Source organism: Chiloscyllium plagiosum, unplaced genomic scaffold, assembly GCF_037043375.1.
Source record: "Chiloscyllium plagiosum isolate Xiang-an unplaced genomic scaffold, Cpla_swu_hap1 HiC_scaffold_4, whole genome shotgun sequence".
Lineage (NCBI taxonomy): Eukaryota > Metazoa > Chordata > Chondrichthyes > Orectolobiformes > Hemiscylliidae > Chiloscyllium > Chiloscyllium plagiosum.
The window spans coordinates 46,520,721-46,538,567 of record NW_028270142.1 but is presented as its reverse complement, the minus strand read 5'-3'; the positions used below and the strand labels follow the sequence as shown (position 1 = coordinate 46,538,567).

General features: G+C 40.7%; 1 protein-coding gene across 3 annotated transcripts in view; it reads left to right on the top strand.

The window, feature by feature from the left end:
* The window catches only part of znf516 (zinc finger protein 516), a 157,674-nt gene that overhangs the window by 120,596 nt on the left and 19,231 nt on the right, over nt 1-17,847 (top strand). For all 3 annotated transcript variants that reach the window (XM_087986224.1, XM_087986226.1, XM_087986225.1), the window contains exon 5: nt 954-1,052. In XM_087986224.1, the coding sequence (XP_087842350.1) occupies nt 954-1,052 (99 nt within the window). The remainder of the gene's footprint in view (nt 1-953; nt 1,053-17,847) is intronic.

Genomic DNA, 17,847 nt, shown 5'->3' with positions numbered 1-17,847 from the left:
ACAGTTGACTGTTCTTGCTCCATCTCTTGCTGATGGCCCAACCAATCACGCCCCTGTTCTTAAGTTGTATTAATTGGCATCCCTTTTTTCAAGTCTGTTTCTTTCATTTTAGTTCTGATGTGTGCAAGACTAAAAGTTGCGGCTTCTTGCCTTCTTTTAGAAATGTTTAAGTTACATATCACCAAGCAATTATTTATTATCATTGATTTATTAGACTTCCCAGGTTTTGCCAAGGAACTTCTGTCACTTGGTGGAAACCACTGTCAGAAATGCTGAGTTCACTCAGTGATTCTTTGACTCAAAATATCGTTTATTCAGCCAACAGAAAGATTATAGAAATATACAGCATCTTGCCCATCAGCACTGCTATTTCAGATGCAGTAGGTTTACTGCTGTTTTTCAAAGCACAGAAACTAGAATTTTCTTTCCTTTATAAGCTGTCTTGTTTGATGACACTATCATTCACAGATATCAATTGAGCCTGAGTCTTGAAGGTCTGAGCTTGAGAAGACAGTTAGATTGTAGATGGAAATTTGAGGAGCCCATGATGTGTCCGTTCATTTTGCATTTGTCTCCAAGATCTTATGGCCAAAAGCGATAGTGAAGCAGTCATTGTGTTGATGTACTGTTAGTCATGCGATTTATGTGTGCCTGTTTGATGTGCCTACTGGAAAAGGTGGGGTAATGGGATGAAGAGTGGATCCATTGACTCTGAAATGCACACATGCCTAGAGTGGGCACTTCATAAGGCATATTCATTTGATTCAACATAATCCATTGCAGTCTCTCTGTTCTGTGTGTCTGCCATGACAGAGGCTGCAGTGATGAAACATGACAGTTGTCATCTAAGGGGCCTGAAGGGTAGCCTCATGTAACAACACATTAGACATACTAATGATGTATCATCCTGAAATAATATTCTTTCTTTATCAACTTTTCATTAATGACTGCAGGAATACTTGCCACTCAGCAGAGAGACTTAAACTGTGGAGAATGTGGAAAGAGTTTCAGCCAACACAGGCATCTCAGGACGCACATGAAAACCCATGCAGGTAAGGGGCACTATCTGTTACATTGTACCATTTCCTAATCTTTCTTGTGATTCCAATATCTCATCAATAAAGTCCTCCTTTTCCCGGTCCCCACTTAACTTGTAAAAATAACCCTGCCTATAATTGACAGACACGTGCAGATGCTTTGAGGATCTGTAATGCTAATTAATTTTGGTAGTTAAAAACTCCATATGTGCCGTAAGCAAATGTCATTGTTTCTTGGGCTGTAAAGTAACCTTTTACATATTTATCAGATGTCATTGTCACAGTTCGAATTGGACATGTAAATGAATTCATTTGCCAACAGCATTATGAAAATTAAGCATGGATAACATCCATTTTAATATACTTCAGCATTCTCACAAAGTTCAGGCTTGATTAGTGATACACCTTATTATAGATCTTCCTGACCCACTAATCACTGGCCATGCTTTACATTTGTCTAAATATCTTGAACCTGTAAAGCTGATTTCCTTTTATTTTCAATTTTGCCTTTTTCCACAAAGTTGCAATACTTATAGTTGTTTCTGTATTGTCTCTTAGTCCAAGCGCAGAAGTTTATGTCTTTCATATCCTGGGGCACACTCTTCAGAGAATTAACTTTACCTTTGCCTGAAGTTGGATTTATTTTTGTTTTGTTTTGAATGCCTGCACAATTTGGAATGCCAACAAATTGTCAGTCGGAGTTTGTGGGTCCTTGCGCATCAGTTTGTCTGTTTTGGAGCCATATTCCATTCTGCTGTTGCACCATGAGCCTGTACTGAAAACGGTTGAGTTAGCAGCTGGTTAAAGAGTGGATTTCAGATAGCTTAAATGTTGGTCCAAACCTGACATTGGCTGTGGTAGCTCATGGAGGCCAGCCTCTTAGCCTTGCCCCATGCTTGTGGATTATTCTTGAGCCATACATAATCAATTGCTTCTCTCTAATGGAGAGAGATGTCTCTGGTCCTCTGTTGGACAACAACTAATTACTAATAAAGAGGGGGAAGTATAAAAATGAGGGAAAGCACTAACACTGGAATTTCCTCGTGAACTCATGCTTTCCATCTTTGAGACACATATCTCTTTGACCAAGCTTTTGGTCATCTGACCTAATATCTCGTTATACTGCACATTGACATACTCTGTTATGTACTAAAGCACTGTAGGATATTTTATTACAATAAAGATACTAACAAATATAAGTTGCTGTTGGGTAGAAAAGATTTAATTGTAAGAACTGGTTCCATAGTCTAGTGTTTTACTCCCTTAAGTATAGAAGAGATAGGAATTAATTTGTTGAGAGGGACCAAAGGGGTAAAATATTTTGATTAGAGCTAGACCTGTCAGAAGTGAAGTCAGCTCTTACTACTTGGCAGTAAGAATAGTAGAAATCTGTAACTTTTGCCCATTAAGAGGTAGGGGTGCAAAGAGGGTGGGATATCTGTTAAAATGTGCAAAACTAAGACTGTTGGACTTTTGTTAGGCCAGGGTATTACTGGTAATGGAAAAAAAAGTGGGGAGATGAAGTTAAGATGCAGAACATCCATGATTATTTGAATGACAGAAGAGGCTCAAGGAACTGAATGACTTCCTCCTGTTTCTGTGTAAAATCAGTTGTTCACTGACCCTGCCAACTATTCTAAACCATCCATGAAGCGTACTGTAGTTAAAATGTTAAGGATATACTGAATGCTTTAACATTAGCAATTTATGCATAGGCTGTTTTAAAATTCAGCAAATGCAGTCTTTAGTTTTCGACAGTCATTAAGAATCAAGTCTGATAGTTAAGCCTGCAGTGGATTTAGCTTGTGAAGAAGACATCCTTATATGATATAAGACAGTCAGATAAGTAAGTGCATCATTATAAGTGTGAATGATGCATGGGTAAGCCAGAGTGATGAAAAGTGACAGAGGCCAAATGGTAAGTAATGCAAGCATCGGGCACTCTTACTCAAATGTTTATAATTAATGTTGTCAGTGATTGCTTTCTTCAGCATAAATGTTCAAATTAAAAAGGCAGTGGCTCCAGGCAGCTATTAGCACACTCTCCAACTCTAAGTGTTGTATTAAATTGCTATTTTCTGGCCACAAGCTAACTGTCTTAGTAGCTGGTATCTTTTGTGATTGTACTATTAAATTGCTGTAATAGATTCAAAAAATGAGACTTGTGTCCTTAGTTGGCAACGTAACCTGCCTATTGCTGCATTAGATCTGTGCTGAAGGAGCATTCTGGGATATAATTACGGCATAGAATCAGACCAATCAGCCATGTTGGTGTTTATTCTCCACATGAGCCTCCTCCCGCCCTACTTCATCTCTCTGTATCACTATATCTGTCTATTCCTCTCTCCCTCCTGTAATTATCTAGCTGTCCATTGAATATATCAATGCTATTCACCTGAACTACCTCATGTGATGTTAAGATCCATATTCTAACCAAAGGGCAGCATTGTTCGAAGTTTTTCTCAATGCAATTTCACTTTAATGCTCCAAATTTCATGTGACCTCAGAGTGAAAATTGATTTAGGTTTGGGAGAGGATGGTGGCCTTCAGCCTGTAGAGCAGTAGTTTGAGCATGGTGAGAAGTGTTTAAACTATGGGTTTCTTTAATAGAAGAACATCTACCTTTTGTTTTTTGCAGCAGCTGCAGCAGTAAAAGCCTCAAAGAACTGTCCATAAGGTCACATCCACCATTAGAATAAAATGCAACATCTCACAGCTGTTAGCACTGTGCATTGAGCAACATGGCTACTATTGCTGCCTCGTGGTTCACAACTCCATTGTCTCAGCTTAAGACCCCATCACAACCCATAGTTTGGGAAGCTGAGCAATTGGGTTGTGCAGATTTCTTATCTCAGGGTTGACATGATTTGGAGGTGCTGTTGTTGTACTGGGGTGACAGAGTTAAAAATCACACAACACCAGGTTATAGTTCCAACAGGTTTATTTGGAAGCACTGATTTCAGAGCGCTGCTCATTCATCAGGTGGTTGTAGGTTCATATCTTAAAATTGTAAGTCAGTTCTAAACAGAATTAATAACTTCTCTGCATTGTAATTGGAAAATGAAGTGGCAAAACTATGTGTAGCCTTGCCTCTGATCAGATCTACAATTTTAACTGCCACAGAGAGGTGGCTAGGCTTTGGGCAGGTTTTTGTGGAACAACAGGAGTCTCAGCCTCTGGCTGGAATCCCAGCAAGACCCCGTGCATTGTCTGTCTCAAAGAAGGCCTGCCACATCTTGTGTCACTCAGACACTTATCAGGCAACTATCGGGACATTCCCCAAGACTGAGGACCCTCGGAACAGAAGGCCTGGCTGGCGAGAGAACATCTCTGGGGGACACACACTAAACAACCCCACCGCCTGTGGCCGACGACTTCCACTCCCCCTCCCACTCCACCAAGGACATGTAAGTTCTGGGCTTCCTCCACTGCCAAATCCTAGCCTCCCAAGGCCTGGAGGAAGAACACCTCATCTTCCACCTTGGGACTCTCCAACCACATGGAATCAATGTCGATTTCACCAGTTTCCACATCTCCCATCACCCCACCTTATCCTAGACCCAACCCTGCAACCTGGCACAACCTCTTGATCAGTCCCGCCTGTCCATCTTCCTTCCCACCTATCCGGTCCACCTTCCACTCCGACCTATCACCATCACCTCCCACCTTCATCTAACTATCGTATTCCAAGCTACCTTTAACCCCAGCCCCACCCTCTCCCATGTATTTCTCAGTCCTCTTGCGCCCCCCCCCAACATTCCTGATGAAGACCTACTGCACGAAAAGTCAATTCTCCTGCTCCTTGGATGCTGCCTGACCAGTTGTGCTTTTCCAGCACCACACCTTTTGACAGTGGCGAAAGCAGCTGGCTGTTCTAATACCAGCATATCTTCTGTGCCCAGCAACACCACTAGCAAGATGGTGGTTGATGCTCGTACTACACTCATAGGAGACTTCAGATCAAGGAGGGACCCAGGCATGGCTGCAGAAAGGGTGTACTGGGGTGGACATTGCAGAGGAGGAGGCAGCAAAGGTGGAGTTGGTGGTGGCCTTTAGCCCCATTCCTCTTGCCAATTCTCCAATCACACACTGGGTGTCATCCCCTACAGCTCCCCTCCCCCCAACTTCAAAGAGCCACGAGCTGTATATGCTCGTGTAAAGGCGACAATAAATTAGGAAACAGATTAAATAATGTTAATGGGAGCTGGAAGAATGGGCAAAAGAAGTGGCTAAAACTGTGGCACATAATTTCACACACAGTCATGAAAATTTATGTAGATTTCTCAAAGGGACCAGTTTTATTGTATTGATGAAATATTAACTGTAGACTAGGGCAGCGCAATGAATGTGGTTTACATGGAACTCCAGAAGGCACTTGTTAAGGTGGGGCAGAAGTTCGATGGCAACAAGGTGAATTGGTAAGACACATTCCAGAGTCAGAATCAACAAACTAGTTAACCAGAGAAAAGGCAGAAATATTGCATTTTTGTAGAACCTTTCATGATCTAAGGGGGTCTTAAAGTGCTTTACAACCAATGAAGTACTTCTGAATGTAGGAGATGTGGCAGCCAATTTGTGCACTGCAAGCTCCCACTTATGAAGGGCTTTTGCCCGAAACGTCGATTTCGCTGCTCCTTGGATGCTGCCTGAACTGCTGTGCTCTTCCAGCACCTCTAATTCAGAATCTGGTTTCCAGCATCTGCAGTCATTGTTCTTAGCTCCCACTTATAGCCATGTGATAATGACTTGTAATTTTTTTTAAGTGATGTTGTTAGAACATGCTCTTCTTCAAAACAATGCTGATGGGATCAGATGAAGATAAAATATAAAATAGAAAGAGGAGCCAGGTGGAGTCTCAGCTCTAACTTCCCACCTGAAAGACAGCACCTCCGAAACTGAAGCACTCCATCTGCACTGCACTGGAGTGTCACCAAGATTCTCCATTCAAATCTTTGCATTTGAAAGCCCCAGTCTTCTGACTCAGAAGCCACTGAGCCACCATTAGCTGTCAAATAGGGAGACTGTATGAATGGTGACCAAGAGGTTAGGTGGTGGGGGAGTGGTGGTGGGTGGGGGCGGGTGTTCATGGAGGGTTATAAAGAAGAGTAGGACACAAATAAGCACACTGATTGGAAGAAAGCATTCCAGAATGTGAGACCTAGGTGATGGGAGGTCTGGCCAGCAATGCTGGAAATGGGAGCATGTAATATATAGGAGGGAGAGTTGGAAGACCATAGCCTTCATGGATAGATGAGGATTTCAGCAGAATATGGGTTGAGGCATATAACATTACAGAGGTGGAACTGGGAGGACTTTATGATGGAGAAGATAATGAGTTGAAATCTAACTCTGGGTCGAGTAGGATGGCGAGAATGCAAGTAGTCTGATTCAGTGATTAAAAATAGGCAGAAAACCACATAGTGACAGGCATTTAAATAGAAAGCTGCCAGGACAGTCTTCCACCCACAGACACAGATGCAGGAGAGTAGTTAGAAATGACTTTGTTTAAGTCATGCAGCTGAATTGAGTGAGCAGGACCAGGTCTATTTCATCGACAAAGCAACAGCTATGATCAGACCCACTTAATTTAACCAGCCTGTCGCCAACTATGAATTAAAAAAATGAACACGCTGTGGTTTCCCATATTAGTGGGGTGTTTTACTTGTCTGAAACACAAATAACTTTTTAAAAATGTTTCAAGTGAGCTCCTGACTGGCAGGAAATGAACACTTCCATTCAAATATAAAGTGAAATGGTTGCAAAGCTTACTTACAACAATGAGTATGGAAAGTCAGTCTCCTCAACTCTGTTTTTAGCCAGTGTTCCTTTAATTTGAACTCTAAATTCTGAGCAACCTTTGTATGGCATGTGTTGATCAGATTGTGCATTTGTGCCTGAGCCATGTGGAGAAATGTAGGGGAAGATTGTTCCTTAAAATGGTAAGATACCTCATTACCCTCTCTTGTATTTTGCTACTCCTGATCAAAAAGTAATTCTCCCTATATTTACAGAGAGTATGGATTGCTTGGTGTCAACAAATAATCTTACTTGCTGTGTATTCATAAGTAAAAATAGAGAATGTTTAAAACAAGTGACTACATTTGAGGTCTTGTTAGCTCAAGCAGATCATGCAACACATTATATTGAAATAATCTATTCTGGTCAGTAGCTCCCTCACATGTATTTGCATTGGAGATGAGAATTACCTATATAGAGATCCCATAAGGCCAGTTAACAAAGTTCTTTGACTAAAAACAACTATTTAACAAAACTAGTGCACAATATCGTCTGGCTGAGGGCCAATAAAAATACCATTCTCCATCGCCTTGCACCCAAAGTACAGTGCAAAGTAACAAAAGCCATGCAGCATTCCCAAGAGGTGAAATTGCTTGACACAGATCATTAATAAGGGTATTCTGCATGGAAACAGTGAAGATTACTGTAAGTGGAGTAGACTTATAACTGACATGAACTGCACTGGAGTTATTTCTTGCAGAAGGTAGCAGGAGCCATCTCTCGGACAAGTGGTTGCCAATCTCAAGGTTAGAACATTGACGAGAACGTGTCCTAGCTTGTTCACTGAGACACAATGAGAGCATTGAGGATCAAATTAAGCCAACTACTGACACTAGAGGACTGGCTTTAGTATTGTAGAAATCTGAAGTAGTTAGCCTTTTAAAGGAAATAAAAATGAAATCTCATAGTGAACTGTTTTCCTGGTAAACAGGATAGGAAAAGGAAATAATCAGCACAATGCTGTCACTTATAGGGAGGCTGAAAATAGAAGTTGACAAATTTAGTGAGACATTAATTTCAGAATATCAGAAACTTCTTTTTGCACAAAGAATGCTGAACCTAAGCAACAGACGTCCAGTCAAAACAGTAGAGGCAGAACACCCTGCAATCTGTTAGACAGTACTGCCAGTTCTTCCAAGGTAGATAAGCTGAATGGATATCAATTTTTGGTGCAGAAAGAAGCCATTCAGCTCATCATGTCTGTGCTGGCCAAAAGAAAAAATGATCCAGCATTATCCCATTTTCTCAGTTCCTCTTCTCCAGCCTTGAATGTTCATTTAATATTGGGTAATCAACAAGGCTTTTCAAATGTGATGAGGTTTCCACCCCTATCATCCTTGCAGGCAGAGATTCTAAACCCTCACCAGAAAGAAATTCTCTTTATCTGGCCTCTAACCTTGAAATCTGATGTTTAATCAGACCTGCCTTGTGAACAGCTCTATTTTTAAAAAGTGACAAACATCCCTTGTGCCTCTGATTTTATATTTGCTCTTGTGCCATTTGTCTGTACCTTTAAAAATGTTCTACAAAATTCTTAAAGGGACAGGCATGCAGTGCCTCCAGCTTTTCTTTGTAGTCTGAAAGAGAACTGCTCTGGACCATGAAGGCTCATGGTAGTTTTGCAAGATCTTTTTTCATGTGGCAGGGTCTTCATCTGTTCGTTCCCTGTGGTCCGATTGTGGAAATAACTACTTTGAACATTATTATTTTATAGATGGAATGCACAAAAAGCCAGTTATTCACATCTGGGTATGTAATGAACTGTAGATAATGCTCATATTATTATTGAGGTAATAATATCTCAATGCTTGCCTGGTACTGGCAGCAATGGTGGTGTCATGGCAATATCACCAGACTAGTAATCTAGAAGCCAAGCTAATTAATACTCTGGAGACTTTGCGTCATATCTTCCCATGTCTTTAATAGAAATCTGAAATTAAAAGCTGGCCTCAGTCATGTTGACTATGATAACTGTCTTTGATTTTTGTAAAAACCCATCTGATTCACTAACTTTTCTTTTCATGGAGATCTGCCACTTTTACCTGGTCTGGTGGACATATAACTCCAGACCCACAGTAATAACTTACCAAGTTAAAGAACAATTCGGGATTGGCAATAGATACTGGTCTTGCCAATTATACCTACACCCCTTGAAAGAATAAAGAAAAAAAGATACAAGCAAAATAATGGAAAGAACTGAAATGGTGGTTTTTTTGTGTGTCAGAGGTTTAATTTAAACAGTCTGAAGCAGAAACTCAACTTGAAGCATCCCATTTCTTGCTTTCAACAGTTAGAATGAGGAAGAGGTAACCAATTCACTTGAAAGACTCTGATTGGTCATTGAAATATGATAATGTGCCTTGTGAGTTTTCATCTTCATTATATTCTATATAATTAAGTTTCATTCTATATCTTAACTCATATCAGTTGGGTTTCCCTTGTAAAAGCTGGTATATGAAAGAAGGCAGGAAGGGCTGAACCCATGAGGTAAGGATCTTCGCAGCACTGCTGGTAAACCAAGAGGAGCAAGATGGTTCCAAATGATCCAGAAACCTAATCAGCTCCTGAGTAACCCATCACCTCAATAAGCAGGCACTTGCTTGTTCCCCTCCGTCACCACCATCAAACCCATTAAACACCCATCAACCTCCCCAGACTGCCTTCAGGAACCCCAGACCTTCCCACAATCAGACACCTCCATACTTGATTAGGACCACGTGTCAATCTATCTGTCACAACAGCAGCATGCATTTATATTATAGTGTTACCAGCCAAATTTGAAACTTTCTTATGAGGAGTGGTATTGTTGACAAAGACTTGCTGGAAATCTTCAAGAAGGACAGAGTGCCAGGAAGGTTTGGGGGGGAAGATTCCAAAATGGGACCAAACAATAGAGGCATGGCCTGCAATAGTGAAATGAAGGGAATTGGGAGGCGTTGAACAAAGACAGATTTTCTGGAGGATTAGAGGTTACAGAGTCATCAATGCAAATCACAGTCCAAAATGTACATTTTCTTATGAATACATATCACAGTGCTCAGATTTCTTTTGATCCTCTGTTACAAGGAGTTATTTTACTTGAAGAACTATGACAGTTAAATAGACCAAGAACGTGTTCACTACTTCCAGAAAAGTAAAACCTCACTATAGAAACTCCACAGTACTGAGAATAGGATTGTCATCTCTTTCAACACTGCTGACAGCCAGACAGTGCAAGCATGAAGCAAACAGTGTTACATTCTTCTTCTAGTACAGATGTTTATGTGGCTGATAGTTTTAGACCACGTTTTGATTTTGTGCTTGAAACATTGAATGTGACACTTTAAGAACAGTTGAGAAGTCATCTTTAGAGGCTAAGCTGAAATATCTTTGACTGAGGGGTTCTGGTGTCAAGCTAAAAGGAATTATGTCTGTCTATACCATCCTCCACTACTGGTATTACATCATGTTTGGAGAACAAAATTTGTAGCAAGCACATTTCAGGTCATATTTCAGCATATTTCTGCTCTCTTTACTGAGCAGACAATGTGTGGGCAATCCCACCTTTGCACCTTTCAGATTGCAGATATGAAACTTCCCCATTTTCTCCCGTAACTGTTGAGAGTAAAAGACACAGCATTTCCTCGACAATTTCTTCTTCCTTGCAGGAAACTTTATCTATGGCTTGTGCATGATTGCCATCCTTCCATTGCAGTGTTTCCACTGTAACTTTCAGCCTCTTGCCATTGAAATGGCCAGTTGTCCATGTTTTCCTATTCCGACAGATCTGTACAATCAGAGTACCACACCCATACTGACAGGAAGCAGTAGCCCTTCAAGAGAGGTTGCTGCTACCCTCACTCTCTGCCTTTTTAATTTTATAGCGCTCTGCAGAGCCATGAGAATCAAGCATGGAGACTTGCCATTTTTTTCGGACAAAACAGCCAAACCGTTGTGCTCATGCGGCAATCTCATCCCTGCTTTTTGCTGTGATCCTGTTGTGTTTTTGTAGCACAATTCTTTCTGAGCAAATTTCACCCCATGGCAATGCATGAGAAAAAGCAAAAGAATGTATTCACACCAAAACTGAAGTTGTAATCTGAATGTTTCACACCATAAAAATATACCAATGCTTTTAGTAAACAAAATGTGTCTTCAGTTTGTAAAGACCAAGTAAATCTCATTGTAGAAGCATTTAAACTATATATTTGTATATAATGTGAAGATTGCATAATGAATGTGAACATTTGTGCAACTAATTCAACATCACAATGCTGAAGATGTATGCTGAAGTTAGCTAAATGAATGATATGCAATTTTTAATGAATATGTATATATGCCATCTCATCTCATCTAAACTGCAGCTCAGTGAATTGTGATGTTTCCTCTGGGTCAGAAGATTGTAGATCCAAGTACAGAAATCAAACTGACATTTCAGCATGGGATTGAGGGAGTGCTGCCTTATCAGAGATGCCATCTTTAGGGTGGGATGCTAAACTGAGGCTCCAAGAAACCCTCTCAGGCAGTTGTAAAAGATCCTACGACATGAATTTGCAGAAGAACAGGGGAGTTTTCCCTCCTGGTCAACATTTATCCCTCAATTAACATTGCTAAAGTATGTTACTTGATCATTATTGTGTGTGCGGACGCCTGCTGCACACAAACAAACTGTTGTATTGTCTGCAATACAACTGTGTTAACATTTCCCAGCTGCTTTATTGACTGTAACAGAATTTGCAATGTCTTGTGGATGCAATTGGCCATTACACAAATGCAAGTTTTTCTTTTTCATGTGTATTTTATTTCAGATTTTCAGCATCTGCGGTACTTAGCTTTTGTTGTAGTTTATGATGTGATATGAATGTTTTGATTGGATTATTGTCCCACAATTCATGGAAGGAAATCCAATACATTATTGCAACAATACTTTGAAATGTGTCTTTTCATTTAGTGGTGAATAGGTTTTGTTTCTTTGATTGCAAGTTTGACTTGACTTGCTAACTTTCCAAAAGAAGACTCATAAATTATTTCTGAAATCCCACAATGCTTTATTTCGGGTCCCAACAGGTGTCAGTTGTCCAAATTTACAACATGCAAGAAATCATAATTCATGGTAGTGACAGGTGTGTCACTGTCCAAACATCAGATCACTCATAAAAGTTGTCAAGGTTTTCCTGTTTGCAAGCCTCTTTGTCAGGAAGTTCAGCTGACGGGCTTGAAAATGCACCTTTTGTGAATCCCCAAGCAATTAAATTTTAAAATACTTGAATGGAAATACAAGATTCCCTTGGTGGACTGAGCATTCATTTGTAGTAACTTAACAAATGTTCGTCCTTTTCTTAAAATAAAATAATAGTTTGTAATTTCACACTCTGACGTCATGTATAAGAACAAGTTTTTAATGGGTACAGTATACATGGGAGCTTCCTACTCTGCCTCTGAATTGATATTATTACAAATATATTATTGAAGTCTATTATTGCAATAGCTCTCGATACACCAGATCATTTGATAAAAGAAAACACAAGGGTTTTGACAGAGTTAATAGAGAGAAACTATTTCATCAAACCATAATAAGTGCAAGAATGCAAAATTTCAAATGATCACAACAATTTATACAGCAGGAGAAAAGGCTGCTGATCAGTTGGCAGAATGATTTAGATTGTCTGAGGCACTGAACTGGAGAAAGCAGCAAAGAATTAGAGACTCCCCAGCTCCTGGATAATTCAAAACAGACACAGGACTTGAACATATTACTTTGGTTTACAAAGAAAGCATCCCTACCATATGAATGTATGTCACTTCTAGCAAGCCTATGTGTGTCATGTTACAAGTTTGACTAATTACATTAAGTTGGTTATTAACATTGGCTCTGGTGCACTTAAGATTGTTCGGCAGATGCTGCCCAACCATGAATCACATAGACATTTTGTTTTGGGTTCCAGTAGGACAACTGGATAAATATAGGCTGCACTCTGCCCATTGCCCAGCAATGAAAGAAAAGTGCTGTTTGATTCAGTCAGTCAGCCATTGAACACACTGCCTATATACCTGGCATTACACCAGCATACATGACAAGAGGTTTGCAGATGAGAGGAAAATTGGTAAGGACACAGACAAGAATGCCAAAATTCAAAAGCAGCAATCATGTGTAATGATCAGTGCAAGGTGAAAAATTTCATGTGCATGCCTTTTGTTTTACCATTTTTCAAATTCCTTACTACTAGGAAACTACCTTGTTACCTGATTTAGACAATGTTGGCACGAGAAACAATATGTAAATCACTGAGATATATGAAAATGTTCACCAATGCCAGGCATTCAGACTGTGAGTAGGGTCATTTTGCAGAGTACATGGAAGCACTTGGGAGGGTTATTGAGGAGATATGATCAGTTCTTGGATTTACCTGAGAGTGTTGCCACATCCTGTTAGGAGTGGCATGTGAGACGGTGACCTATCCATACAAAAGCTGCAACAGGTCACTGTGGTTCTGGCGGTGCAGTAGTGGCCAGAGAGAGAGTAGGCTCTACAGGGTACCTCTGGTAACTGGGAGCCATCTTGTCTTGATCATGACAAGAGTGACAGGTCAGCCAATGCACCCAGCCTCTCTGTATGCACACCCCCAGCACTCTCCTAGATGCCACCCCTTCGAGATACTCATCCATTCCTCTACAGCAGAACCTTTCTGTGACCTAGCCTACCTTTTCCCCTGGCATGGTTGTAGCCTGCTCCTACCCAGTGGTTCCCATTCATTACTAGTTCAAGGTATGTGCAGTGAGTATCTGAGCTGCTAGTGGATCAAGTGATGTGCTCTCTTCATTGGTATTGTAGTGATGCTGCCTCTCACTTTGTTTCTTGTGGCTGCAGTGACTGATCAGGTAGCAGACCTTGTATATCTGACAGCAGGAATCTAGAAAGTGAATGTTAGTGTAAGGGAAATGGGGCAGCGGGATGGATAGTGGGGGAAAACAGAAGGTCACACCATCAGCTTTCCTGTTGAAAGGGGGCAGAGGCTAGGAATAAACTATGGCCTTCAGAGTTCTCAGATATGCCACATACCACGAGCTCTGTCACAGCTGGCTCCATGATACTGACAGCAATCTCCTCTGCAGAGCTCAGGAACTGTTGTTATCCTTGTCCCTATCTTGTTCTACTGTGATCCTTTCTGTTCTGTACCACCTTGTCCTGCAAGAGGGAAGGCAGACTATCAATTGTTGTAGAGCAAGAGTTTGTGTGATGTGCCTTTGTTAGCTGAAAAGCTGGAGGTATGTGGAGATAGAGGAGAGCGGTGATGTTGACAGCATTGCTTGGTATGTGAGGGTGAGCTGGTGTACATGAGTGTTCAGTGTCAGTCTTGAGTAGGTAGTAGTGCTGCTGGGTGAGTGATGGGAGTGTAGAGCATTGGACAGTGTGAGATGTTGGTATTGTGGTGGATTGGACATGTCAAATGGAGGAGCAATCATTGCCCTTGACCATAATGAGATCATGAGGTTTCTTGTGGCACTGCTGCCAGGTCCTCAGGACCAGATATTGGGGAACTGATCTTGCTGGCCTCATGCTCCTCTAGGCCATTGAGTGCCTCCTGGACACCTTGGAAACCACAGCATCTCTTCTCCTGCTTATCTTCACCACTAATGCCTCTAATGATACATTTGTCAGTCTGGAATCCTCTGTCTGCCCTGTTCTTCATTTTCCATGTATAGAATTGCAGTGATATCATTCAGTGTGGTTCTGTTTTAAGATGGACTGACTATGCTTAAGAAGAACAGGTTATCCCCTTTAGTAAAATGTTGTCTGACCTCCCCTGCTGAGCACAAAGAGACAGCCAGGAGCAAGAGCCTCTCACAGGTAAACCGCTGAGACCACAACATTACTCAGTTACACTTGCTAGAAGGGACATGCATTCGTGCACAAGAATCCATTCTCTGCAAACGAAATGAATATGTTTGTGTGTGTGTGTGTGTGTGTGTGTTTATGTTTTAAATTACGCAAGAGCTTGAATTTCACCATTTCTTTCTCCATAGAAATGCCTGAGCCACTCAATCAGATTTAACTTGTCAGCCAACCAGCACCCTTTTCTCCTGTTGTATAAATTTTTGTGACCACTTGAAAATTTGGTTTTCTTGTATCTGTCCTGATGAGCAAAGGCCAAAAAGCTTTGGCCATATGCCTCACTTTTCAGTAATAAGTGGTAACAGCTGGTCTGGCTGAGTATCGCACATGATATCACCATCCTTGATTGAACTACTTGCTTCTGAGCCAGGATATTTATTGGTGATAATGAGGCTTTTGCTCAATGTTGATAACTGAATAGTTAGACCTCATCTAGAGTATTGCATCACAGAAAGATGTGACAGAGATTTACCAGAATGGTGCTTGGAATTAAGGCATTCAGTTATGTGGAGATAATGCATGATTGTTTAACTTAGAGCAGAAGTCTAAGGAAGATTTAGGGGAGCTAAAATTTAAATTTTTTTAGTGAGGATAGATAAGGGAAAATTCTTTCCATTAGCAGGAGAGTCAGTGTTTGGAGGAGGCAGATTTAAGATGATTGGTTAAAAACCCAATCTCATCTCATAGAATCCCAACAGTGTGGAAGCAGGCCATTTAGCCCATCAAATCCACCCCAACCCTCTGAAGCATATCCCCCATCCAGACCTAGACCCTACCCTATCCCTGTAATCCTGCATTTCCCAAGGGCTAATCCACCTAGCCTGCACATGCCTAGATAGAATGGGCAATTCAGCATGGCCAATCCACCAAACCTGCACATCTTTGGACTGTGGGAGGAAATCGGAGCACCTAGCGATGGGGAGAATTTCTTTGACATGATGATTGTGATGTGCAATATACTGCCTGAAAAGGCAGCAGAAACAAATTTAATAGTAACTTGTGAAAGTGCATTAGATAAATACTTGAGAAGGATTAAATATTTCCTGAGAAGTGAAGGAGACGGAGGAATGGGCCTAATTGAATCACTCTTTCAGAGAGCTGGAAAATATGTGATTAACTGAATGGCCTTCTTCTAGCCTGTATAATGCTGTATTTTTTTTAAAATCAGAGAAATCAAACATACTTCAGTCAGAAAATCGCACCATTCTACCATAGTGCATTAAGTAGTGAACCCACTCCTCAGGATTCATCTGTTTTTTTGCTCAGAATTAAGCAAATATGATCACATAAGAATGATGTCTCCAGTTAGCATTTAGAACAGGGGAGGCATAGGGGGGGTTAATCCTGAATCGCTAATGATTGATTTAAGCCATTTTGTACGCCTTCATTCCTGATGCAGTCATGCACTGTTATTACGAAGATCTTTACCCCCAGCTGATTTAATCAAAAGCTGGAGGCATTCACAACTCATTTCAGAGCTGCAGAGAAGAGTGACATAGAGGACACACAATATAAATTACAAACAAAATTCTTAGTACATGATCTGCTTATTACTTTATTAGCTAGTCGTCGACAGATTTATAAAGGCTTGCGCACTTGCTTTGTGAGTCCTGCTGTGTTTTATATTAGCCTTGCCTTCCTTTTGCTTCTTTAGTGAAGCTTTTTCTGTATAGCAATACCAGATCGTTCCATTGTTCTTTCATCTTGAACTTCTCTCAGTGGCTGTAAAATTGAGTCGTGACTGTTTTCAGACCTGATTTGTTTTGTCTGCTAACCACCAGCACTTGACAAGTAATGAGTTTCCATTCTGATAGAATACCATTAAAGCACTGACAGTTCATAACCAAAATCTCTAAAAATTGCAGGAACTATGTTCTATCTTTTATCACCTTTGCACTTGCTGGCATCTTGGATTATATACTGCAAGAGAGAGAGGGAGAGAGAGAGAGAGAAATGGACCCCTTGGAGTGATAGAGCACAAAAGGAGACCATTGTTTCTTGCGCCTTTTTCATCCATCTGTGCTACACCAAGGGCAGCTCGTATTGTTAGGCATCTGGACATGGTACTCCCCTGAAGAATTTCCACCCCCTTCCACTGTCAAGGCAGTTCACACCCATGCCTTGTTTTAGTGGGTGAGTCAGCTCAAACACAGGCAAAATGCCACTGGGGGAAGCCACTTTGTAAATGATGATCCAAACTGGGAATTGAGCTAAGCTGTTTGAATTAGTGGCAGATCATAGTGATGTAGTGCATCAGAAGACAAAGATCAGAGTTGGATTCGGGTCCAGTTGCAAGTTTAAGAGTTGAGTTTGCAGGGTTAAGGTTTGAAGATACCAAGTTAACATCTGTCAAATTAAGATGCAGATAACAAAGCAAATAATAATCCTTCCAAGTTTTGTTGTTCTAGAAAGTCAGATTTTCGGCATCGGAAGCACTTTGCTTTGGGCAAAATATATTATGGATTGCTTTTAATGTTTTTTCAACAGTTTTCTGACCTGAGTAAAACTATTAAATGTGTGTTTTTAATACATTGGAAGCATGCTTTTAAAGAAAGGACAGAAAAGATTCTTGAGAATGATTCCAGGAATGAGAATCTTCTGTCATGAAGGTAGATTGAAGAAATTAGGACAATTTTCTTTGGAGAAAAGAAGGCTGATTTGATTGAGGTTTTCAAAATCATGAGGGATCTGGTAGAGCAGATAGGGACAAGCTGTTCCCACTCATGAAAGGATCAAATAAAAGAGGATGCAGATTTGAGGTAGATGGTAAAAGAAACAAAAGTGATATGAGAAAATGTTTTCCACAAAGTAAGTAGTTTAGGTATGGACTGCATTATCTGAGAGTTTGGTAGAGGCAGGTTCAATTGAAGCATTCAGAAAAGTATTTGATTACTTTCTGACAAAGCAGCAGGTTTACAGGGAGAAATTGCGAGAATGGCAGTAAAGAGAACCACTCATTCAAAGAGCGGGTGAAGTCATAATGGGCCGAACAGCCTCCTCTATACTGTAACAGTTCTATGATTCTGCCTTATTGTTCCCAAATTCCTTGGAGCAATATAAATCCTCTACAATCATATCTGCCTATAATTTTCTTTGGGGTTCTGACGATACAAATTTTACTTAATTTTGTAAATAATCCCC